General features: G+C 50.1%; 1 protein-coding gene across 1 annotated transcript; it reads left to right on the top strand.

The window, feature by feature from the left end:
• Positions 1-5,170: 5,170 nt before the first annotated feature.
• On the top strand, positions 5,171-25,068 carry KAT8 (lysine acetyltransferase 8; the record flags this gene model as incomplete). Its single annotated transcript, XM_084224279.1, has 11 exons — positions 5,171-5,396; positions 7,232-7,306; positions 9,656-9,828; positions 10,891-10,944; positions 13,556-13,720; positions 15,698-15,787; positions 16,722-16,862; positions 19,217-19,310; positions 21,577-21,727; positions 23,054-23,208; positions 24,465-25,068. 11 exons carry the CDS (start codon positions 5,171-5,173, stop codon positions 24,527-24,529), a joined length of 1,389 nt encoding a protein of 462 aa, XP_084080405.1. The 3' UTR covers positions 24,530-25,068.
• Between the last annotated feature and the right edge of the window lie 569 nt (positions 25,069-25,637).

Genomic DNA, 25,637 nt, shown 5'->3' with positions numbered 1-25,637 from the left:
TTTTAAGGTTTAATCAGGATTAATTGCGGTTTAATCGGGGTTAATTAGGGTTTAATCGCAGTTAATTAGCATCAATCGAGTTAATCGGGGTTCGATCGGTACAGAGGAGTGGGGCGGGGTGTTAATTAGCGTTAATTAGCGCTAATTGGCCGCACCTGCCGCCGCAGCTCCCCCAGGCTGGCGGCCACGACCCCCCGGGGCCGCCCCTCCCCCCCCGCGGGGCTGACCCAGAAGGGGCGCGCGGGGGTGGGGGAGGGGCCGGGGGTGGGGGAGGGGCCCCAGAGGCGGCGCGAGACCGAGCTGGGGGAGGGGCGGGGGGGAAAAAAGGGGAAAAAAGAGAAAAAAAGGGAAAAAAAACGGAAATGGCGAAAATTGATCGAATTTGACCGAAATTCCCAAAAATTCCCCGAAATTCCCCGAAATTCATCGAAATTCATCGAAATTCACCCCAAAATTCTGCCAAAATTCCCCAAAATTCATCGAAATTCCCCAAAATTCACCCAAAATTCTGCCCAAATTTCCCCAAATCTGCCCCAAATTCCCCAAAATTCCCCGAAATTCCCCAAAATTCATCAAAATTCCTCAAAATTCACCCAAAATTCTGCCCCAAATTCACCCCAAATTCATCAAAATTCCCCCAAAATTCACCCAAAATTCCACCCAAATTCCCCAAAATTCACCCAAAATTCTCCAAAATTCACCCAAAAATTCATCGAAATTCCCCAAAATTCACCCAAAATTCTGCCCAAAATTCCCCAAAATTCACCCCAAATTCCCCCAAATTCATCGAAATTCCATCAAATTCCCCCAAATCCGCCCCAAATTCATCGAAATTCCCCAAAATTCACCCAAAATTCATCGAAATTCACCCCAAAATTCTGCCAAAATTCCCCAAAATTCATCGAAATTCCCCAAAATTCACCCAAAATTCCAGCCCAAATTCCCCCAAATCTGCCCCAAATTCCCCAAAATTCCCCAAAATTCCCCAAAATTCACCTTAAATTCCCCCCAAATTCATCGAAATTCACCCAAAATTCACCCAAAATTCCGCCCAAATTCCCTAAAATTCCCCCCAAATTCTCAAAAATTTACCCCAAATTCACCCCAAATTCATCGAAATTCACCCAAAATTCATCGAAATTCCATCAAATTCACCCAAAATTCTGCCCAAATTTCCCCAAATCCGCCCGAAATTCACCCCAAATTCATTGAAATTCCCCAAATTCATTGAAATTCCCCAAAATTCACCCCAAATTCCCCCAAATTTACCCCAAATTCATCGAAATTCCATCAAATTCACCCAATTCAGCCCAAATTCCCCCAAATCTGCCCCAAATTCCCCAAAATTCGCCCCAAATTCATCGAAATTCCTTCAAATCCACCCAAAATTTCCCCAAATTCCCCAAAATTCTTTCAAATTTCATCAAATCCAACAAAAATTCCACCAAAATTCCCAAAATTACTTTGAAATCACCCAAAATCCCCCAAAATTCACCCAAAATTCTCCCAAATCCACCCAAATTCCGTCAATTTCCCTCAAATTCCCTCAAATTCTCCTCAAAACCCCCGAAATTTTCCCCAAAATTTCGTCGAAATTCCCTCGAATCCCCCCTGCCCGCGAAATTCCAAATTCCATCAAAATCCTCCAAAATTCCCTCAAAATTTCCTTCAGTTTTCCCAAAATTCCCTCGATTTCCCCCCAAAATTCCACAAAATTCCGTAAAAATTTCCTAAATTTCCCCCAAAATTCCATAAAATTCAAATTCCCCCAAAATTCCCACGAGTCCCGATCAAATCCCCCCAAAATTCCCTCAAATTTCCCAAAATTCCCTCAAATTTCCCAAAAATTCCAGAATTTCCCCCAAAACGTCACAAAATTCCTTCAAATCCACCCAGATTTCCCCAAAATTCCCTCAAATTTTCCCCAAATTCTTTCAATTTCTCCTAAAATTTCCCCCAAATTTCTCCCAAATTTTCCCCAAAATTCCCAATTTTGGGGGGTTAAAAATCCCTTTTTTCACCCAAAATTCCCAATTTTCCACCCCAAAATTCCCAATTTTCCACCCCAAAATCCCCAAGATTTGGGCTAAAATTCCCCATTTTTCAAAAAATTCCCCTTTTTGCCAAAATTTCCAATTTTGGATTGAAAATTCCCAATTTTTCCCCAAAATTCCCAATTTTGGGGGGTAAAATTCCCTTTTTTTCACTCAAAATCCCCAATTTTCCACCCCAAAGTCCCCAAGATTTGGGCTAAAATTCCCCATTTTTAGAAAAATTCCTCTTTTTCCCCCTAAATTCCCAGTTTTGGATGGAAATTTCCCTTTTTTGCCCCCAAAATTCCCAAATTTCCCCCCAAAATTCCGCTCCCCTCCCCCCCCCTCCGCTACCGCAGCGCCTCCATCGCTTCCGGGGGGCGGGGCAAAGTCCGAAGGTCCGCGGTGACGTCACGGTGACGTCACGCGGGAAGGGGGAGGGGTCGGAAGTTGGGAATTTTGGGCGGGAAAAAGCGAATTTTGGGGGCAAAAATTGGGAATTTTGCGGGCAAAAAGGAAAATTTTCAATCCAAAATTGGGAATTTTGGAGGAAAAAGAGGAATTTTTCTAAAAATGGGGAATTTAATCCCAAATCTTGGGAATTTTGGGATGGAAAATTGGGAATTTTGGGTGATAAAAGGGAATTTTAACCCCCCAAAATTGAGGATTTTGGGGTGATTTTGAGAATTTTGGGGAAAAAAATGGGAATTTTCAATCCAAAATTGGGAATTTGGGGGAAAAAAGAGGAATTTTTTTAAAAAGGGGGAATTTTTTGGGTTAAAATTGGAGATTTTGGGGGATAAAGGGAATTTTGTGTCAAAAATTGGGAATTTTGGGGAGTTTTTGGGGGCAAAAAGGGGAATTTTCAATCAAAAATTGGGGAATTCTGGGGGAAAAAAGAGGAATTTTTATAAAAATGGGGAATTTTATCCCAAATCTTGGGAATTTTGGGATGGAAAATTGGGAATTTTGGGTGATAAAAGGGAATTTTAAACCCCCAAAATTGGGAATTTTGGGGAAATTTGGGAATTTTCCATCCAAAATTGGGAATTTGGGGGAAAAAACACGGAATTTTTATATAAATGGGGAATTTAATCCCAAATCTTGGGAATTTTGGGGTTGAAAATTGGGGATTTTGGGGTAAAATTTGAGATTTTGAAGGATAAAAGGGAATTTTGTGTCGAAAATTGGGAATTTTTGGGAGATTTTGGGAGTTTTGGGGGCAAAAAGGAAAATTTTCAATTAAAAATGGGGAATTTGGGGGAAAAAAGAGGAATTTTTATAAAAATGGGGAATTTTATCCCAAATCTTGGGAATTTTGGGATAAAATTGGGAATTTGGGGTTGAAATTGGGGGTTTTGGGTGATAAAAGGGAATTTTATCCCAAAAAATTGGGAATTCTGAGGGAATTTTGGGGGCAAAAAGGGGAATATTCAATCAAAAATTGGAAATTTGGGCATAAAAACCAGAATTTTTATAAAAATGGGGAATTTTATCCCAAATCTTGGAAATTTTGGGGTGGAAAATCGGAATTTTGGGTTAAAATTTGAGATTTTTGATGATAAAAGGGAATTTTATCCCCCCAAAATTGGGAATTTTGGGGAAATTTTGGCAATTTTGGGGGCAAAAAGGGGAATTTTCCATCCAAAATTGGGTATTTCAGGAAAAAAAGAGTAATTTTTATAAAAATGGGGAATTTTTATCCCAAATCTTGGGAATTTTGTGTGGAAAATTGGGAATTTTGGGTTAAAATTTGACCTTTGGGTGATAAAAGGGAATTTTACCCCCCCAAAAAGTGGGAATTTTGGGGGCAAAAAGGGGAATTTTCCATCCAAAATTGGGAATTTGGGCAAAAACGGGATTTTTTTTTTAAATGGGGAATTTTATCCCAAATCTTGGGAATTTCGGATTAAAATTGGAGATTTTGGGTGAAAAAAAGGGGAATTTTACCCCCCAAAATTGGGAATTTGAGGTCAAATTTGGGGATTTAGGGTGAAAAATGGTGAATTTGGGGTAAAAAGGAATTTGGCGCCCCAAAAAATTGGGAATTTGGGACGGAAAAAACTGGGAAATTTAAGGTAAAATTGGGAGTTTGGAGTGAAAATTTGGGAGTTTGGGAGGAAAAAAAAAGGGAAAATTTGGGGTGAAAAAAGGGAATTTCTGAACCCAAAATTCGGGAATTTGGGGCGAAATTTGGGAATTGGGGGATAAAAAAGGGAATTTTGAACCAAAAATGGGGAATTTTGGGAGGAAAAATGGGGAATTTTGAGTAAAATTCCGGAGTTTGAGGCCCAAAAATCCCCAATTTTTGAACGCCCCTCACGAATAAGCCACGCCCACAAGCGACAATCCCCGCCCCTCCTTGTCTCCTAGCAACCAATCCCCGCCCCTTTCCATCCCCAACAACCAATCCCCGCCCCTCCCCGCCCCTAGCAACCAATCCCTGCTCCTCCATGTTCCCTAGCAACCAATCCCGGCTCCTCCTTTTCCCCTAGCAACCAATCCCCGCCCCTAGCAACCAATCCCTGCTGCTCCTCCCCGTCCCCTAGCAACCAATCCCCGCCCCTCCCCGTCTCCTAGCAACCAATCCCCGCCACTCCCCGTCTCCTAGCGACCAATCCCCGCCCCTCCCCGTCCCCTAGCAACCAATCCCTGCTGCTCCTCCTCGTCTCCTAGCAACCAATCCCCGCCCCTAGCGACCAATCCCCGCCCCTCCCCGTCCCCTGGCAACCAATCCCCGCTCTTTCTGTCTCCTAGCGACCAATCCCCGTCCCCAGCAACCAATTCCGGCTCCTCCTTTTCCCCTAGCGACCAATCCCCGCCCTTCCCTGTCTCCTAGCGACCAATCCCCGCCCCTAGCAACCAATCCCTGCTGCTCCTCCTCGTCTCCTAGCGACCAATCCCCGCCCCTAGCAACCAATCCCCGCCCGTCCCCGCCCCTAGCAACGCGTCCCTGCTGCTCCTCCTCGTCTCCTAGCGACCAATCCCCGCCCCTAGCAACCAATCCCCGCCCCTCCCCGTCTCCTAGCAACCAATCCCTGCTGCTCCTCCCCGTCTCCTAGCAACCAATCCCCGCCCCTCCCCGTCTCCTAGCAACGCGTCGCGCCTGTTTTGCGTCACTTCCGGCGGGTTCCAAGATGGCGGCGGCCGCGGCCGGGGCGGTCCCGGAGGCCCCGGGCGGCTCCGGGGGGGCCCCGGGCGGGCCCCGGGCGGGCCCCGAGGGCCCCGGGGGCGGCTCCGGGACCGGGGGGGGCTCCGGGAGCGGCCGCGGGGCGCCGGGGGCCGCGGGCACCGCCAGGGACGCGGAGGTGGCGGTGGAGATCGGGGAGACGTACCTGTGCCGGAGGGCCGACGGCAGCTGGCGTGAGTGGGGGGATACTGGGAATACTGGGGATACTGGGAATGGTTATACTGGTTATACTGGGAATACTGGGAGGGTTATACTGGGAGACGTACCTGTGCCGGAGGGCCGACGGCAGCTGGCGTGAGTGAGGGGTTATACTGGTTATACTGGGAATACTGGGAGGGTTATACTGGTTATACTGGGAGGGTTATACTGGTTATACTGGGAATGGTTATACTGGTTATACTGGGAATGGCTATACTGGTTATACTGGGAATGGTTATACTGGTTATACTGGGAGGGTTATACTGGTTATACTGGGAGCGGTACCTGTGCCGGCGGGCCGACGGCAGCTGGCGTGAGTGAGGGGTTATACTGGTTATACTGGGAATACTGGGAGGGTTATACTGGTTATACTGGGAGGGTTATACTGGTTATACTGGGAATGGTTATACTGGTTATACTGGGAGACGTACCTGTGCCGGAGGGCGGACGGCAGCTGGCGTGAGTGAGGGGATACTGGTTATACTGGGAATACTGGGAGGGTTATACTGGTTATACTGGGGATACTGGGAGGGTTATACTGGTTATACTGGGGATACTGGGAGGGTTATACTGGTTATACTGGGGATACTGGGAGGGTTATACTGGTTATACTGGGGATACTGGGAGGGTTATACTGGTTATACTGGGAGACGTACCTGTGCCGGAGGGCCGACGGCAGCTGGCGTGAGTGAGGGGATACTGGGGATACTGGGGATACTGGTTATACTGGGAGGGTTATACTGGTTATACTGGGAATAGTTATACTGGTTATACTGGGAATGGTTATACTGGTTATACTGGGAGGGCTATACTGGTTATACTGGTAGGGCTGTACTGGTTACACTGGGAGGGTTATACTGGGTAAACTGGGATGGTCATACTGGGCAAACTGGGAGGGTTATAGTGGGTAAACTGGGAGTTTGTTCCAGCCCCATTCCCAGTCCCCCCCAGTCCCTCCCAGTCCATTCCCAGTTCCTCCCAGTCCCTCCCAGTTGATCCCAGTTTGTTCCAGCCCCATTCCCAGTCCATCCCAGTCCCTCCCAGTCCCCCCCAGTCCCTCCCAGTCCCTCCCAGTCCGTCCCAGTCAATCCCAGTTTGTTGCAGACTCGGCCGAGGTGATCCAGCCCCATTCCCAGTCCCTCCCAGTCCCTCCCAGTCGATGCCAGTCCGTTCCAGCCCCATTCCCAGTCCCTCCCAGTCCCTCCCAGTCCATCCCAGTCCGTCCCAGTCCGTCCCAGTCAATCCCAGTTTGTTGCAGACTCGGCCGAGGTGATCCAGCCCCATTCCCAGTCCCTCCCAGTCCCTCCCAGTCGATGCCAGTCCGTTCCAGCCCCATTCCCAGTCCCTCCCAGTCCCTCCCAGTCCATCCCAGTCCGTCCCAGTCCATCCCAGTCAATCCCAGTTTGTTCCAGACTCGGCCGAGGTGATCCAGCCCCATTCCCAGTCCCTCCCAGTCCGTCCCAGTCCCTGCCAGTCCGTCCCAGTCCCTCCCAGTCCCTCCCAGTCGATCCCAGTTTGTTCCAGCCCCATTCCCAGTCCCTCCCCGTCCCCCCCAGTGCCTCCCAGTCCCCCCCAGTCCCTCCCAGTCCCCCCCAGTCCCTCCCAGTCCCCCCCAGTCCCTCCCAGTCCGTCCCAGTCCATTCCCAGTCCTTTCCCAGTCCCTCCCAGTCAATCCCAGTTTGTTCCAGACTCAGCCGAGGTGATCCAGCCCCATTCCCAGTCCCTCCCAGTCCCTCCCAGTCCCTCCCAGTCCGTCCCAGTCAATCCCAGTCCCTCCCAGTCCGTCCCAGTCAATCCCAGTTTGTTCCAGACTCGGCCGAGGTGATCCAGTCCCGCCTGAACGAGCAGGAGGCGCGCGAGGAGTTCTACGTGCACTACGTGGGCTGTGAGTGAACTGGGCAAACTGGGCAAACTGGGAGGGAACTGGGGGGGACTGGGAGGGACTGGGGGGGACTGGGAGGGACTGGGATGGACTGGGAGGAACTGGGAGCCACTGGGATGGACTGGGAGCCACTGGGAGGGACTGGGATGGAACTGGGAGGGAACTGGGAGGGACTGGGGGGGGACTGGGACGGACTGGGAGGGAACTGGGAGGGACTGGGATGGACTGGGATCAACTGGGAGCCACTGGGATCAACTGGGAGCCACTGGGGGGGACTTGGATGGACTGGGAGGAACTGGGAGGGAAGTGGGAGGGATTGAGATGAACTGGGAGGGAACTGGGATGGACTGGGAGGGAACTGGGAGGAACTGGGATGGACTGGGAGGGAACTGGGAGGGAACTGGGATGGACTGGGAGGGACTGGGATGGACTGGGAGCAATAACAAACTGGGAACGCACTGGGATGGACTGGAGGGGACTGGGACAAACTGGGAGGGGATTGGGATGGACTGGGAGGGCTCCCAGTGCTCCCAGTAACTCCCAGTCCGGGGGGATTTGAAGGCACTGGGCAGGCTGGGGTGCACTGGGGGTGTCCCAGTGCTCCCAGTTCAGACCAGTGCTCCCAGTTAACCGCTGCCTGGACGAGTGGGTGGACCGGAACCGGCTGGGGAGGGCTCCCAGTAACTCCCAGTGCTCCCAGTAACTCCCAGACTGTGGGGATTTGAAGGCACTGGGATGGCTGGGGATGGGTTGGGGTGTCCCAGTGCTCCCAGTTCAGACCAGTGCTCCCAGTTAACCGGCGGCTGGACGAGTGGGTGCACCGGAACCGGCTGGGGATGGACTGGGGGGGTTCCCAGTGCTCCCAGTAAGTCCCAGTGCTCCCAGTTAACCGGCGCCTGGACGAGTGGGTGCACCGGAACCGGCTGGGGATGGACTGGGGGGGTTCCCAGTGCTCCCAGTAAGTCCCAGTGCTCCCAGTTAACCGGCGCCTGGACGAGTGGGTGGACCGGAACTGGCTGGGGATGGACTGGGGATGCTCCCAGTGCTCCCAGTAACTCCCAGTGCTCCCAGTTAGTCCCAGTAACTCCCAGATTGGGGGGATTTGAAGGCACTGGGCAGGCTGGGGATGCTCCCAGTAACTCCCAGTAACTCCCAGTGCTCCCAGTAACTCCCAGTCTGGGGGGATTTGGGCACAGTGGGCAGGCTGGGGATGGCTGGGGTGCACTGGGGATGCTCCCAGTGCTCCCAGTTGAGACCAGTGCTCCCAGTTAACCGTCGGCTGGACGAGTGGGTGGACCGGAACCGGCTGGGGAGGGCTCCCAGTAACTCCCAGTAACTCCCAGTCCAGGGCGATTTGGGCACAGTGGGATAGCTGGGGTGCACTGCGGATGGCCGGGGATGCTCCCAGTGCTCCCAGTGCTCCCAGTGCTCCCAGTAAGTCCCAGTGCTCCCAGTTAACCGTCGGCTGGACGAGTGGGTGGACCGGAACCGGCTGGGGATGGACTGGGGGGGTTCCCAGTGCTCCCAGTAACTCCCAGTAACTCCCAGATTGGGGGGATTTAAAGGCACTGGGCAGGCTGGGGATGGCTGGGGGTGTCCCAGTGCTCCCAGTAAGTCCCAGTGCTCCCAGTTAACCGTCGCCTGGACGAGTGGGTGGACCGGAACCGGCTGGGGAGGGCTCCCAGTGCTCCCAGTGCTCCCAGTAACTCCCAGATTGGAGGGATTTGAAGGCACTGGGCAGGCTGGGGATGGGTTGGGATGCTCCCAGTGCTCCCAGTAAGTCCCAGTGCTCCCAGTTAACCGGCGCCTGGACGAGTGGGTGGACCGGAACCAGCTGGGGAGGGCTCCCAGTGTTCCCAGTAACTCCCAGTGCTCCCAGTAACTCCCAGATTGGGGGGATTTGAGCACAGTGGGGTGGCTGGGGATGGCCGGGGATGGGTTGGGGTGTCCCAGTGCTCCCAGTTCAGACCAGTGCTCCCAGTTAACCGCCGCCTGGACGAGTGGGTGGACCGGAACCGGCTGGGGAGGGCTCCCAGTGCTCCCAGTAACTCCCAGTAACTCCCAGTGCTCCCAGTAACTCCCAGACCGGGGGGATTTGAAGGCACTGGGCAGGCTGGGGATGGCTGGGGATGGGTTGGGGTGTCCCAGTGCTCCCAGTTCAGACCAGTGCTCCCAGTTAACCGTCGGCTGGACGAGTGGGTGGACCGGAACCGGCTGGGGAGGGCTCCCAGTAACTCCCAGTGCTCCCAGTAACTCCCAGACCGGGGGGATTTGAGCACAGTGGGATGGCTGGGGATGGCCGGGGATGGGTTGGGGTGTCCCAGTGCTCCCAGTAAGTCCCAGTGCTCCCAGTTAACCGGCGGCTGGACGAGTGGGTGGACCGGAACCGGCTGGCGCTGTCCAAGAGCCTGAAGGAGGCGGCCCAGAAGAGCTCGGAGCCGTTCCTGGGGGAGCTGGCGGAGCCCGAGAGGAAAATCACCCGGAACCAGAAACGCAAACACGACGAGATCAACCACGTGCAGAAGGTCTGGGATGGACTGGGATATACTGGGAGGGACTGGGAGGGAACTGGGACCCACTGGGAGGGACTGGGAGGGAGGTAAAGGGGACTGGGAGGGACTGGGAGGGAGGTAAAGGGGACTGGGAGTGAGTTAAAGGGGACTGGGGGGAACAGGGAGGGACTGGGATGTACTGGGAGGGACTGGGAGGGCACTGGGATATACTGGGAGGGACTGGGAGCGAGTTAAAGGGGACTGGGAGGGAGTTAAAGTGAACTGGGATGGACTGGGAGGGACTGGGATAGACTGGTTGATGGTGATCCATACTGGTTTATAATGGTTTTTTAATGGTTGATGGTGATCTGTACTGGTCCATACTGGTCCGTACTGGTCCATACTGGTCCGTACTGGTCCGTACTGGTTTATAATGGTTGATGGTGATCCATACTGGTCCGTACTGGTCCATACTAGTTTATACTGGTTGGTGGTGATCCGTACTGGTCCGTACTGGTCCATACCGGTCCATACTGGTTTATAATGGTTGATGGTGATCCGTACTGGTCCGTACTGGTCCATACCGGTCCATACTGGTTTATAATGGTTGATGGTGATCCATAGTGGTCCGTACTGGTCCATACTGGTTTATAATGGTTGATGGTGATCCATAGTGGTCCGTACTGGTCCATACTGGTTTATAATGGTTGATGGTGATCCATACTGGTCCGTACTGGTCCATACTGGTTTATAATGGTTGATGGTGATCTGTACTGGTCCGTACTGGTTTATAATGGTTGATGGTGATCCGTACTGGTCCGTACTGGTTTATAATGGTTGATGGTGATCCGTACTGGTCCGTACTGGTCCATACCGGTCCATACTGGTTTATAATGGTTGATGGTGATCTGTACTGGTCCATACTGGTTTATAATGGTTGATGATGATCCGTACTGGTCCAAACTGGTCCATACTGGTCCGTACTGGTCCAAACTGGTCCATACTGTTCCGTACTGGTCCATACTGGTTTACACTGGTTGGTGGTGATCTGTACTGGTCCGTACTGGTCCAAACTGGTCCGTACTGGTTTTGCAGACCTATGCTGAGATGGACCCGACCACGGCGGCGCTGGAGAAGGAGCACGAGGCCGTGAGCCGGGGGGGCCCAAACTGGGGGGACTGGGGAGTTTTAATGGGAATTTGGGGGATTTTGAGGGGGGATTTTTGGGGAATTTTTGTGGGATTTTTTTGGGGATTGTTTGGGATTTTTTAGGGATTTTTTGGAGGAATTTTGGAGATTTTTTTGAGATTTTTTGAGGATTTTTGGAGATTTTTTTGAAGATTTTTGGAGGATTTTTGGAGGGTTTTTGGAGATTTTTTGGAGATTTTTTGAAGATTTTTGGGGGATTTTTGGAGGGTTTTGGGGGATTTTTTTGAGGATTTTTTGAGATTTTTTGAAGGATTTTTGGAGATTTTGGGGGAATTTTTGGAGATTTTTTGAAGATTTTTGGAGTTTTTTTGGAGGAATTTTGGAGATTTTCTGGAAGATTTTTGGAGATTTTTTGGGGAATTATTGGAGATTTTTGGGGGGATTTTTGGAGATTTTTGGGGAATTTTTGGAGATATTTTGGGGGATTTTTGGAGGAATTTTGGAGATTTTTTGGAGGAAGTTTGGAGATTTTTTGGGAGGATTTTTGGAGATTTTGGGGGAATTTTTGGAGACTTGAAGATTTTTGGAGGATTTTTAGAGATTTTTTTGAGGATTTTTTGAGATTTTTGGAGGATTTTTTGAGATTTTTGGAGGATTTTTGGAGATTTTGGGGGAATTTTTGGAGATTTTTTCAAGATTTTTGGAGATTTTTTTGGAGATATTTTGGGGGATTTTTGGAGGATTTTGGCGGGATTTTTGGAGGATTTTTGGAGATTTTTTGGAGGATTTTTGGGGGATTTTTGGAGGATTTTGGGGGGATTTTTGGAGGATTTTGGGGGGATTTTTGGAGGAATTTTGGAGATTTTTGGGAGGATTTTTGGAGATTTTTTTGGAGGATTTTTGGAGATTTTGGGGGAATTTTTGGATACTTTTTGAAGATTTTTGGAGGATTTTTGGAGATTTTTTGGAGATTTTTGGAGAAATTTTGGAGATTTTTTTGGAGGATTTTTTGAGATTTTGGGGGAATTTTTGGAGATTTTTTGAAGATTTTTGGAGATTTTTTTTTTGAGATATTTTGGGGGATTTTGGGGGGATTTTTGGAGATTTTTTGGAGGATTTTTGGGGGATTTTTGGAGGATTTTGGGGGGATTTTTGGAGGAATTTTGGAGATTTTTTGGAGGACTTTTTGGAGATTTGGTGGAGGATTTTTGGAGATTTTGGGGGAACTTTTGGAGATTTTTTGAAGATTTTTGGAGATTTTTTTGGAGGACTTATGGGAATTTTTGGAGATTTTTGAAGATTTTTGGAGAAATTTTGGAGAAATTTTGGAGGATTTTTTGAGATTTTGTGGAGGATTTTTGGAGATTTTTGTGGGATTTATGGGGCCATTTTTAGCGGGATTTTTGTGGGGTTTTTTTGGGATTCGGGCACTCCAGGTGTGCCCAGGTGTGCCCAGGTGTGCCCAGGTGTGCCCCCTGTCCCCTGCAGATCACCAAGGTGAATTCCTGGACAAGATCCACACCTGGAGCACCTGGACATCCTCACCTGGGCTGTTCTTGGCCATTTTTGGGCCATTTTTTGGCCATTTTTGGTCCATTTTTAGCGGGATTTTTGTGGGGTTTTTTTGGGATTTGGGCACTCCAGGTGTGCCCAGGTGTGCCCAGGTGTGCCACCTGTGCCCTGCAGATCACCAAGGTGAATTCCTGGACAAGATCCACACCTGGACATCCTCACCTGGGCTGTTCTTGGCCGTTTTTTGGCCATTTTTGGCCATTTTTGGCCCATTTTTAGTGGGATTTTTGTGGGGTTTTTTTGGGATTCGGGCACCCCAGGTGTGCCCAGGTGTGCCCAGGTGTGCCACCTGTCCATCCCAGATCACCAAGGTGAATTCCTGGACAAGATGCACACCTGGAGCGCCTGGACATCCTCACCTGGGCTGTTCTTGGCCATTTTTGGTCCATTTTTAGCGGGATTTTTGTGGGGTTTTTTTGGGATTCGGGCACCCCAGGTGTGCTCAGGTGTGCCCAGGTGTGCCACCTGTCCCCTGCAGATCCCCAAGGTGAATTCCTGGACAAGATCCACACCTGGAGCACCTGGACATCCTCACCTGGGCTGTTCTTGGCCGTTTTTGGGCCATTTTTTGGCCATTTATGGTCCATTTTTAGCGGGATTTTTGTGGGGTTTTTTTGGGATTTGGGCACCCCAGGTGTGCCCAGGTGTGCCACCTGTGCCCTGCAGATCACCAAGGTGAATTCCTGGACAAGATCCACACCTGGACATCCTCACCTGGGCTGTTCTTGGCCGTTTTTTGCCTGTTTTTAGGACATTTTGGGCCATTTTTAGCGGGATTTTTGTGGGATTTTTTTGGGATTCGGGCACCCCAGGTGTGCCCAGGTGTGCCCAGGTGTGCCACCTTTGCCCTGCAGATCACCAAGGTGAATTCCTGGACAAGATGCCCACCTGGCACTACAAGATCGACACCTGGGCTGTTCTTGGACACTTTTTGGCCATTTTTGGGCCATTTTTAGCGGGATTTTTGTGGGGTTTTTTTGGGATTCGAGCACTCCAGGTGTGCCCAGGTGTGCCCAGGTGTGCCCCCTGTCCCCTGCAGATCACCAAGGTGAAGTACGTGGACAAGATCCACATCGGGCACTACGAGATCGACGCCTGGTACTTCTCGCCCTTCCCCGAGGATTACGGGAAGCAGCCGAAGCTCTGGATCTGCGAGTTCTGCCTCAAGTACATGAAGTACGAGAGGAGCTACCGGCTGCACCTGGTACGCACCTGGGCACACCTGGGGGGGTAAAAACACACCTGGGCACACCTGGGATACACCTGGGCACACCTGGGACACACCTGGGATACACCTGGGGGCACCTGGGGGGGTAAAAACACACCTGGGCACAGCTGGGATAGACCTGGGGGCACCTGGGATACACCTGGGATACACCTGGGAACACCTGGGGGCACCTGGGAGCACTTGAGATACACCTGGGCTACACCTGGGCACACCTGGGCACACCTGGGATACACCTGGGGGCACCTGGGCACACCTGGGATACACCTGGGCACACCTGGGATACACCTGGGATACACCTGGGCACAGCTGGGATACACCTGGGATACACCTGGGATACACCTGGGATACACCTGGGCACACCTGGGGCGGGGGTATCGGGGCTCTGGATCTGCGAGTTCTGCCTCAAGTACATGAAGTACGAGAGGAGCTACCGGCTGCACCTGGTACGCACCTGGGCACACCTGGGATACACCTGGGCACACCTGGGATACACCTGGGATACACCTGGGCACACCTGGGATACACCTGGGCACACCTGGGATACACCTGGGCACACCTGGGGCAGGGGTAGCGGGGCTCTGGATCTGCGAGTTCTGCCTCAAGTACATGAAGTACGAGAGGAGCTACCGGCTACACCTGGTACGCACCTGGGCACACACCTGGGCACACCTGGGATACACCTGGGCACAGCTGGGCACACCTGGGATACACCTGAGGGCACCTGGGATACACCTGGGCACACCTGGGCGCACCTGGGCACACCTGGGGGGGTAAAAACACACCTGGGATACACCTGAGATACACCTGGGGGCACCTGGGCACACCTGAGATACACCTGGGCACACCTGGGATACACCTGGGGGGGTAAAAACACACCTGGGATACACCTGGGTACACCTGGGATACACCTGGGGGCACCTGGGAGCACTTGAGATACACCTGAGATACACCTGGGATACACCTGGGCACACCTGGGCGTACCTGGGCACACCTGGGCACACCTGAGATACACCTGGGCACACCTGAGATACACCTGGCACACCTGGGATACACCTGGGATACACCTGGGGGGGTAAAAACACACCTGGGCACAGCTGGGATACACCTGGGCACACCTGAGATACACCTGGGCACACCTGGGATACACCTGGGCACAACCAAGATACACCTGGGCACAGCTGGGATACACCTGGGCACACCTGGGCACACCTGGGATACACCTGGGCACACCTGGGCACACCTGTGATACACCTGGGCACACCTGGGACACAGCTGGGATACACCTGGCACACCTGGGCACACCTGGGCACACCTGGGATACACCTGGGCGCACTTGGGCACACCTGGGATACACCTGGGCACACCTGGGCACACCTGTCTCATCTGTCCCAGTGCCCAGTAACAGTTTTGTGTCTGTTTTGGGGTTATTTTTTCCATTTTTGGGTCAGTTTTTGGGGTTTTTTTGGCTCACCTGTCTCTCACCTGTCCCTCACCTGTCTCTCACCTCTCTCACCTGTCTCTCTCACCTCTCTCACCTGTCTCACCTGTCTCTCACCTGTCTCACCTGTCTCACCTGTCTCACCTGTCTCTCACCTGTCCCTCACCTGTCTCACCTGTCTCACCTGTCTCACCTGTCTCTCACCTGTCTCACCTGTCTCACCTGTCTCACCTGTCCCTCACCTGTCTCACCTGTCTCTCACCTCTCTCACCTGTCCCTCACCTGTCTCACCTGTCTCTCACCTCTCTCACCTGTCTCACCTGTCTCACCTGTCTCACCTGTCTCTCACCTGTCTCTCACCTGTCTCACCTGTCTCTCACCTGTCTCACCTGTCTCACCTGTCCCTCACCTGTCCCTCACCTGTCTCTCACCTCTCTCACCTGTCTCTCACCTGTCTCACCTGTCTCACCTGTCTCTCACCTGTCTCACCTGTCTCACCTGTCTCACCTGTGCAGGGGCAGTGTCAGTGGCGGCAGCCGCCGGGCCGGGAGATTTACCGCAAGGGGAACATCTCGGTCTACGAGGTGGACGGCAAGGACCACAAGGTGAGCGTGCCCAGGTGTGCCCAGGTGTGCCCAGGTGTGCCCAGGTGTCACCTGGGCACCCCAAACCCAGGGGATCCCCAAATCCTGGGCAATTTTGGGGTAGTTTTGGCCATTTTTGGGGCATTTTTATGCGATTTAGGTTAATTTTTTGTGATTTTTTGGTGATTTTGGGGGGTTTTTTGGGCTTTGGGCACCCAGGTGTGCCCAGGTGTCACCTGGCACCCCAAACCCAGGGAATCCCCAAATCCTGAGGCGTTTTTGGCCGTTTTGGATGCATTTTTGTGGGATTTTTTCGTATTTTGGTGAATTTTTGTTGGATTTTTTGGGGATTTTTTGGGCTTTGGGCACCCAGGTGTGCCCAGGTGTGCCCAGGTGTGCCCAGGTGTCACCTGGGCACCCCAAACCCAGGGGATCCCCAAATCCTGGACAATTTTGGGGTGGTTTTGGCCATTTTTGGGGCATTTTTATGGGATTTTTTCGGTTTTTGGTGAATTTTTGTTGAATTTTTGGGGGGATTTTTTGGGCTTTGAGCACCCAGGTGTGCCCAGGTGTGCCCAGGTGTGCCCAGGTGTCACCTGGGCACCCCAAACTTAGAGGATCCCCAAATCCTGGACAATTTTGGGGTGGATTTGGCCATTTTCGGGGCATTTTTGTGGGATTTTTTCGTATTTTGGTGAATTTTTGTTGGATTTTTTGGGGGGATTTTTTGGGCTTTGGGCACCCAGGTGTGCCCAGGTGTGCTCAGGTGTCACCTGGCACCCCAAACCCAGAGGATCCCCAAATCCTGGGGCGTTTTTGGCCGTTTTGGGGGCATTTTTATGGGATTTTTTCATATTTTGGTGAATTTTTGTTGGATTTTTTTGGGATTTTTTGGGCTTTGGGCACTGTGGGTGTGCCCAGGTGTGCTCAGGTGTGCTCAGGTGAGGCTGCTCAGATCTATTGCCAGAACCTGTGCCTGCTGGCCAAGCTGTTCCTGGACCACAAGACCTTGTACTTCGACGTGGAGCCCTTCGTCTTCTACCTGCTCACCGAGGTCGATCGCCAGGGCGCCCACATCGTCGGCTACTTCTCCAAGGTGGGCACACCTGGGCACACCTGGGGGGGCTGGGATACACCTGGGCACAGCTGGGATACACCTGGGAACACCTGAGAGGGGCTTAGGGCACACCTGGGCACACCTGGGATACACCTGGGCACACCTGGGCACACCTGGGAGCGGCTGGGATACACCTGGGCACACCTGGGATACACCTGGGGCACCTGGGGGTACCTGGGCACAACTGGGATACACCTGGGATACACCTGGGAGGGGTTGGGATACACCTGGGGGTACCTGGGATGCACCTGGGCACAGCTGGGCACACCTGGGGCATACCTGGGGCAGCTGGGAGGGGCTGGGCACACCTGGGCACTCACTTGTCACATTTGGGTACTTACCTGGGCACACCTGGGATACACCTGGGGGGGCTGGGATACACCTGGGCACACCTGGGATACACCTGGGGGGGGCTGGGATACACCTGGGCACACCTGGGCACACCTGGGATACACCTGGGACACACCTGGGGGCACCTGGGCACACCTGGGACACACCTGGGATACACCTGGGACACACCTGGGATACACCTGCATTCCCTGAATGTCTCAAAAATCCCCCAAATTTGAACATTTTCCACTTCTCCGACCCACCCCCAAAGACCCCAAAACTCCCCAAAATTTGGAAATTTTCCCAAAATTCCGGTTTTTCGCAGGAAAAGGAGTCCCCAGACGGGAACAACTTCACCTGAATTCCCTGAATGTCCCCAAAAATCCCAAAAAATCCCCAAAAATCCCCAAAATTTCAACATTTTTCACTTTTCCAACCCCTCCCAAGAGCCCAAAATTCCGGAATTTTCTGGGATTTTTCCCAAAATTTTGGTTTTTCACAGGAAAAGGAGTCCCCAGATGGGAACAACGTGGTTTTGTTCTCTAAATGTCCCAAAAAATCCCCAAAAAACCCCAAAAAATCCCCAAAAATCCCCAAAATTTCAACATTTTTCACTTTTCTGACCCCTCCAAAGAGCCCAAAATTCCGGAATGTTCTGGGATTTTCCCAAAATTCTGGTTTTTCACAGGAAAAGGAGTCCCCAGACGGGAACAACGTGGCCTTAATGTCCCAAAAAATCCCAAAAAATCCCAAAAAATCCCAAAAAATCCCCAAAAATCCCCAAAATTTCAACATTTTTCACCTTTCCGACCCCTCCAAAGAGCCCAAAATTCTGGAATTTTCCAGGATTTTTCCCAAAATTCCGTTTTTTCACAGGAAAAGGAATCCCCAGACAGGAACAATGTGGTTTTGTTCTCTGAATGTCCCAAAAAATCCCAAAAAATCCCCAAAAAACCCAAAAAATCCCCAAAATTTGAACATTTTTCACTTTCCCGACCCCTCCAAAGAGCCCAAAATTCCGGAATTTTCCGGGATTTTCCCAAAATTCCCATTTTTCACAGGAAAAGGAATCCCCAGACGGGAACAACGTGGGTTTTGTTCTCTAAATGTCCCAAAAAATCCCCAAAAAACCCCAAAAAATCCCCAAAAATCCCCAAAATTTCAACATTTTTCACCTTTCCGACCCCTCCAAAGAGCCCAGAATTCCGGAATGTTCTGGAATTTTCCCAAAATTCCCGTTTTTAACAGGAAAAGGAGTCCCCAGACGGGAACAACGTCGCCTGCATTCCCTGAATGTCCCAAAAAATCCCCAAAAACCCCCCAAAAATCCCCAAAAAACCCAAAAAATCCCCAAAATTTGAACATTTTTCACCTTTCCGGCCCCTCCAAAGAGCCCAAAATTCCGGAATTTTCCAGGATTTTCCCAAAATTCTGGTTTTTCACAGGAAAAGGAATCCCTAGACGGGAACAACGAGGCCTGAATTCCCTGAATGTCCCAAAAAATCCCCAAAATCCCCCCAAAAATCCCCAAAATTTCAACATTTTTCACTTTTCTGACCCCTCCAAAGAGCCCAAAATTCCGGAATGTTCCGGGATTTTCCCAAAATTCTGTTTTTTTTCAGGAAAAGGAATCCCCAGACGGGAACAACATGGCCTGAATTCCCTGAATGTCCAAAAAAATCCCCAAAAATCCCCAAAAATCCCAAAAAAACCCCAAAAATCCCCAAAATTTGAACATTTTTCACTTTTCCAACCCCACCAAAGAGCCCAAAATTCCAGAATTTTCCAGGATTTTCCCAAAATTCCGTTTTTTTGCAGGAAAAGGAGTCCCCAGACGGGAACAACGTGGCCTGCATTCCCTGAATGTCCAAAAAATCCCAAAAATCCCAAAAAATCCCCCCAAAATCCCCAAAATTTCAACATTTTTCACCTTTCCGACCCCTCCAAAGAGCCCAGAATTCCGGAATGTTCTGGAATTTTCCCAAAATTCCGGTTTTTAACAGGAAAAGGAGTCCCCAGACGGGAACAATGTCGCCTGCATCCTGACCCTGCCCCCGTACCAGCGCCGCGGATACGGAAAATTCCTCATCGCCTTCAGTCGGTTCCCAAAAAAAACCCCAAAATTTGGGAATTCTGGGGGGGTCCCGAGGAAATTTGGGAATTCTGGGAGGTGCAGGAAAAAATTGGGAATTTCAGGGGTGCCAAAAATTGGGGGGGAAAGGGGGAAAAATGAAGGAAAATCGTCAAAAATGGGAATTTTGGGGAGTTTTTGGGGGGTGGTTCCATAAAAAATTTGGGAATTTTGGGGGGTTTGAAAAAAATTTGGGAATTTTGGGGGGTTTGAAAAAAATTTGGGAATTTTGGGGGAGTCCTGAGGAAATTTGGGAATTTTGGGAGGTGCAGGAAAAAATTGGGAATTTCAGGGGTGCCAAAATTTGGGGGAAAAGGGGGAAAAATGAAGGAAAATCGTCAAAAATGGGAATTTTGGGAAGTTTTTGGGGGGTGGTTCTGAGAAAAATTTGGGAATTTTGGGGGGGGTTCCAAAAAATTTGGGAATTTTGGGGGGTCCCGAGGAAATTTGGGAATTCTGGGAGGCACAGGAAAAAATTGGGAATTTCAGGAGTGCCAAAAATTGGGGGGAAAGGGGGAAAAATGAAGGAAAATCGTCCAAAATGGGGAAATTTTGGGAGTTTTTGGGGGTAGTTCCGAGAAAAATTTGGGAATTTTGGGGGGTTTGAAAAAAATTTGGGAATTTTGGGAGGGTTCAAAAATATTTGGGAATTCTGGGAGGTGCAGGAAAAATTTGGGAATTTCAGGGGTGCCAAAAATTGGGGGAAAAATGAAGGAAAATCGTCAAAAATGGGAATTTTGGGAAGTTTTTGGGGGGTGGTTCTGAGAAAAATTTGGGAATTTTGGGGGGGGTTCAAAAAAATTTGGGAATTTTGGGGAATTCCAAGGGAGTTTTGGGGTTTCCTGAGGGAATTTTGGGAATTTTTGGGGGAAATTTTGGGATCTTCAGGATTTGGGGGGGATTTTGATGGAATTTTGGGAATTTTTGGGGAGTTTTTGGGAGTTTTTGGGATTTTTTTAGAGAAATTTTTGGATTTTCAGGATTTGGGGAGGATTTTGAGGGAATTTTTGGGATTTGTGGGGGGAATTTTGGAGGAAATTTTGGGATCCTCTGAAATCCATGGATTCCCTGGAATTTTGGGTGGAATTTGATGGATTTGGGTGGAATTTGATGGATTTTGGGTGGAATTCGGTGGATTTTGGGTGGAATTTGGTGGATTTGGGTAAAATTTGATGGATTTTGGTGGAATTTGATGGATTTTGGGTGGAATTTGAGGAAATTTGGGTGGAATTTGAGGGATTTTTGGGTGGAATTTGATGGATTTTGGGTGATTTTCCAGGTTATGAGCTCTCCAAGCTGGAGAGCACCGGGTGAAAATTCAGGATTTTCAGAGGGAATTTTGGGGATTTTGGGGGGAATTTTGGGGATCCCCTGGAATCCCTGGAATCTCAGGATGGATTTTGGGGTGGAATTTTGGGTGGAATTTGGGTGATTTTGGGTGATTTTGGGTGATTTCCCAGGTTATGAGCTGTCCAAACTGGAGAGCACCGGGTGGAAATTCAGGATTTTCAGAGGGAATTTTGGGGATTTAGGAGGGAATTTTGGGGATTTTGGGGATTTCCTGGATCCCCTGGAATCTCTGGAATCTCTGGAATCTCAGGATGGATTTGGGGTGGATTTTGGGTGGAATTTGATGGATTTTGGGTTATTTTGGGTGATTTTGGGGGATTTCCCAGGTCATGAGCTCTCCAAGCTGGAGGGCACTGGGTGGAAATTCAGGATTTTCAGAGGGAATTTTGGGGATTTTGGAGGGAATTTTGGGGATTTTTGGGATCTCTGGAATCTCTGGAATCTCAGGATGGATTTGGGGTGGAATTTTGGGTGATTTTGGGTGATTTTGGGTGATTTCCCAGGTTATGAGCTCTCCAAACTGGAGAGCACCGAGTGAAAATTCAGGATTTTCTGGGGGAGTTTTGGGGATTTTGGAGGGAATTTTGGGGATCCCTTGGAATCTCTGGAATCTCAGGATGGATTTTGGGTGATTTTGGGTGGAATTTGATGGATTTTGGGTGATTTTGGGTCAGATTTCCCAAGTTATGAGCTGTCCAAGCTGGAGAGCACCGGGTGAAAATTCAGGATTTTCTGGGGGAGTTTTGGGGATTTTGGCGGGAATTTTGGGGATTTTGGAGGGAATTTTGGGGATTTTTGGGATCTATGCAATCTCTGGAATCTCAGGATGGGTTTTGGGTGGAATTTTGGGTGGAATTTGGGTGATTTTGGGTGATTTCCCAGGTTATGAGCTGTCCAAGCTGGAGAGCACCGTGGGCTCCCCCGAGAAGCCGCTCTCGGACCTGGGCAAGCTCAGCTACCGCAGCTACTGGTCCTGGGTGCTGCTGGAGATCCTCAGGGACTTCAGGGGGACCCTCTCCATCAAGGACCTCAGGTAGGACCAGTACAAACCAGTACAGACCAGTACAGACCAGTATAAACCAGTATAGGCCCAAAAATCCCCATAGCAATCCACAGAGATCCATAGAAACCAGTATAAACCAGTATAAACTAGTGAGTCCCTCTGGTGCTGGAGATCCTCAGGGACTTCAGGGGGACCCTCTCCATCAAAGATCTCAGGTAGGACCAGTACAGACCAGTACAGACCAGTACAAACCAGTACAGGCCCAAAAATCCCCATAGAAATCCATTGGGATACATAGAAACCAGTACAGACCAGTACAGACCAGTACAAACCAGTGAGTCCCCGTGGTCCTGGAGATCCTCAGGGACTTCAGGGGGACCCTCTCCATCAAGGATCTCAGGTAGGACCAGTATAAACCAGTACAGACCAGTACAAACCAGTATAGGCCCAAAAATCCCCATAGAAATCCATTGGGATCCATAGAAACCAGTATAAACCAGTACAGACCAGTATGGACCAGTACAGACCAGTACAAACCAGTATGGACCCATTAAACCCCCTTAATCCAGTGTGAGGCAGTGAAGAGCAGTAATGGTCAGTGGTCACTCAGGGGTCACTCCCAGTGGTCACTCAGTGGTCACTCTGGTCACTCAATGGTCACTCAGGGGTCACTCAGTCACTCAGCGGTCACTCATTGGTCACTCAGCGGTCACTCAGTGGTCACTCCCAGTGGTCACTCTGGTCACTCAGTGGTCACTCTGGTCACTCAGTGGTCACTCTGGTCACTCAGGGGTCACTCAGTGGTCACTCAGTGCTCACTCAGTGCTCACTCTGGTCACTCAGTGGTCACTCAGCGGTCACTCCCAGTGGTCAGTGGTCACTCAGTGGTCACTCAGTGGTCACTCAATGGTCACTCAGCGGTCACTCCCTCTCCAGCCAGATGACCAGCATCACTCAGACCGACATCATCAGCCCCAGTGACCATTGCTCAGTCCCCATTGACATGAGTCCCGTGGTCACTCAGTGGTCACTCAGTGGTCACTCAGTGGTCAGTGGTCACTCTGGTCACTCAGTGGTCACTCAGTGGTCACTCTGGTCACTCAGTGGTCACTCCCAGTGGTCAGTGGTCACTCAGTGGTCACTCAGTGGTCACTCAGCGGTCACTCTGCTCTCCAGCCAGATGACCAGCATCACTCAGACCGACACCATCAGCCCCAGTGACCACTGCCCAGTCCCCATCGAGATGAGCAGGACCATGAGTCCGATGGTCACTCAGTGGTCACTCTGGTCACTCAGTGGTCACTCCCAGTGGTCAGTGGTCACTCAGCGGTCACTCAGCGGTCACTCCCCCCCCAGCCAGATGACCAGCATCACTCAGACCGACATCATCAGCACGCTGCAGTCCCTGAACATGGTCAAGTACTGGAAGGGGCAGCACGTCATCTGCGTCACGCCCAAGCTGGTGGAGGAGCACCTCAAGAGCGCCCAGTACAAGAAGCCGCCCATCACAGGTCAGTAATTAGCGCCTCGCTAATTGGGTGGTGGTAATTAGCTCCCTAATTAACCCCACGGAGGGGATTGGGGCCGTAATTAATGATGAAATGAGAGATTGGTAGGGGAAACCCCTCCCCCCCCCCCCGGCGCTGCTGGGAATGGTTTGGTCCAGAAATCCCACTGAGGCTCCCCCATTAATGAAGTTAATTAATTAAAATTAATTAATTCCTGTTGGTGATCACCACTTTAATTAATATACATTAATTAATAAATGAGCCTTAATAAGCCTTAATGGACACCCCCCGCCCCATGAATGGTTCAGTCCAGAAACCCCTCTAAGACTCCACCATGAATAAAATTAATTAATTTTAAATAATTAATTAAAATTAATTAATTAAAATTAATTAATTCCTGTTTGTGATCACCAATTTAATGAGCTTCACTTAAGGAACATGCTCATTAATCAATAGATGTTAATTAATAAATAAGCCTTAATAAGTCTTAATGGACACGCCCCGCCCCATGAATGGTTCAGTCCAGAAGCCTCTCTAAGACTCCGCCATGAATAAAATTAATTAATTTAAAATAATTAATTAATTAAAATTAATTCCTGTTGGTGATCACCACTTTAATGAGCTTCACTTAAGGAACATGCTCATTAATTAATAGATGTTAATTAATAAATAAGCCTTAATAAGTCTTAATGGACACCTCCCACCCCATGAATGGTTCAGTCCAGAAACCCCCCCTAAGGCTCCCCCCATTAATGAACTTCATGAATTAATTAATTCCTGTTAATGAGCACCACCTCAATAAGCCCTTTAATGAGTTTCTTTTAAGGAATCAGCTTGTTAATTAATGTACCTTAATTAATAAGCAGTAATTAATAAGCATGCCTTCATTAACACCCCCCTCCCCCTTAAATGGTTCAGTCCAGAAACCCCCCCCTAAGGCTGCCCCATTAATGAGCATCCATTAATTAACTGATTCCCATTAATGACTGCCAGTTTAATGAGCTTCTGGTAAAGACAATGCTCATTAATTAACATATTGTAATTATTAGACTCCCCCCTAATTAATGCCCCTCATTAATTCCCCCCTAATTAACATTACTGACTCCCCCCATTACCAACCCCACTTAACCACCCCTATTAACAACCCCCCACTAATTACCCCCCCCTAATTAACACCCCCTATTAATTACCCTCCTAATTACCGCCCCCTTGGGTCGATGAGGGCGCTAATTAGCGCTAATTAACTCTGTTAATTGCAGTGGACTCCATCTGCCTGCGCTGGGCGCCCCCGAAGCACAAACAGGCCAAGGTGGCCAAGAAGTGAAATTCGGATTTTTCCCAATTTTTGGGGGTTTTCCCCCAAAATTTTGGGGGATTTTCCCTCCGATTTGGGGGATTTTCCCTCCAATTTTGGGTTTCTCCTTCTCAGTTTTGGGTTTTTCCCCAAATTTTGAGGGATTTTTCCCTCAAATTTTGGGGTTTTTCCTCCAGTTTTGGGATCTTCCCCAAATTTTTTTGAGGATTTTTCCCTCCAATTTTGGGGGTTTTTTCCCTCCAATTTTGATTTTTTTTCCCTTCAATTTTGAGGGTTTTTCCCTCAATTTTGGGGTTTCCCTCTTCAAGTTTTGGGTTTTTCCCTCCAGTTTTGGGGTTCCCCCCAAATTTTGGGGGGTTTTTCCATCAATTTTGGGGATTTTCCCTTCAATTTTGGGGTTTTCCTGCCTCCATTTTGCGTTTTTCCCCAAATTTTGGGGTTCCCCATCCTCCTCCCCCCTTTTGGGGTTTCCCAATATTTTGGGGTCCCCATTCCCCTCCCCCTCCCGAATTTTGGGGTTCCCCCCCATCCCAAATAAAGCAGGAAAAGGACGGGGAGGGGTCTCAGAGTTTTTATTTCGGGGAATTTCGGGGGGTCCCAGAGTTTTGGGGAGGGAATTTGGGGATCCCAGGGCTGAATTTTGGGGTCCCATTCCCATTTTTGGGGCTCCCAGCGCTGAATTTTGGGGTCCCATTCCCATTTTTGGGGCTCCCAGCGCTCAATTTTGGGGTCACATCCCAAATTTGGGGGGTCCCAGGATTTATTTTTGGGTTTTCACCTCCATTTTTGGGGTCCCAGGACTCAATTTTGGGGTCCCACGCTGATTTTTGGGGCCATTTTTGGGGTCCCACCCCCCATTTTTGGGGTTCCTATTTCCATTTTTGGGGTCCCACCCCCCATTTTTGGGGTTCCTATTTCCATTTTTGGGGTCCCACCCCCCATTTTTGGGGTCCCCCCCATTTTGGACGCTCCAAATCTGGGCTTTTAACCCCAAAACCCAAAGCAAAACCCCCCCAATTTTGGGGTTTTCACCCCAAAACCCAAACCAAGACCCCCAAAACCCAAACCGGGGTCCACAAATTTGGGGTTTTCACCCCAAAACCTGAACCTAAACCCC

Source organism: Fringilla coelebs, assembly GCF_963513975.1.
Source record: "Fringilla coelebs genome assembly, chromosome: 35".
Classification (NCBI taxonomy): Eukaryota; Metazoa; Chordata; class Aves; order Passeriformes; family Fringillidae; genus Fringilla; species Fringilla coelebs.
Note: the sequence above shows the minus strand (reverse complement) of the source record. Positions and strands in the feature narration are given on the sequence as shown.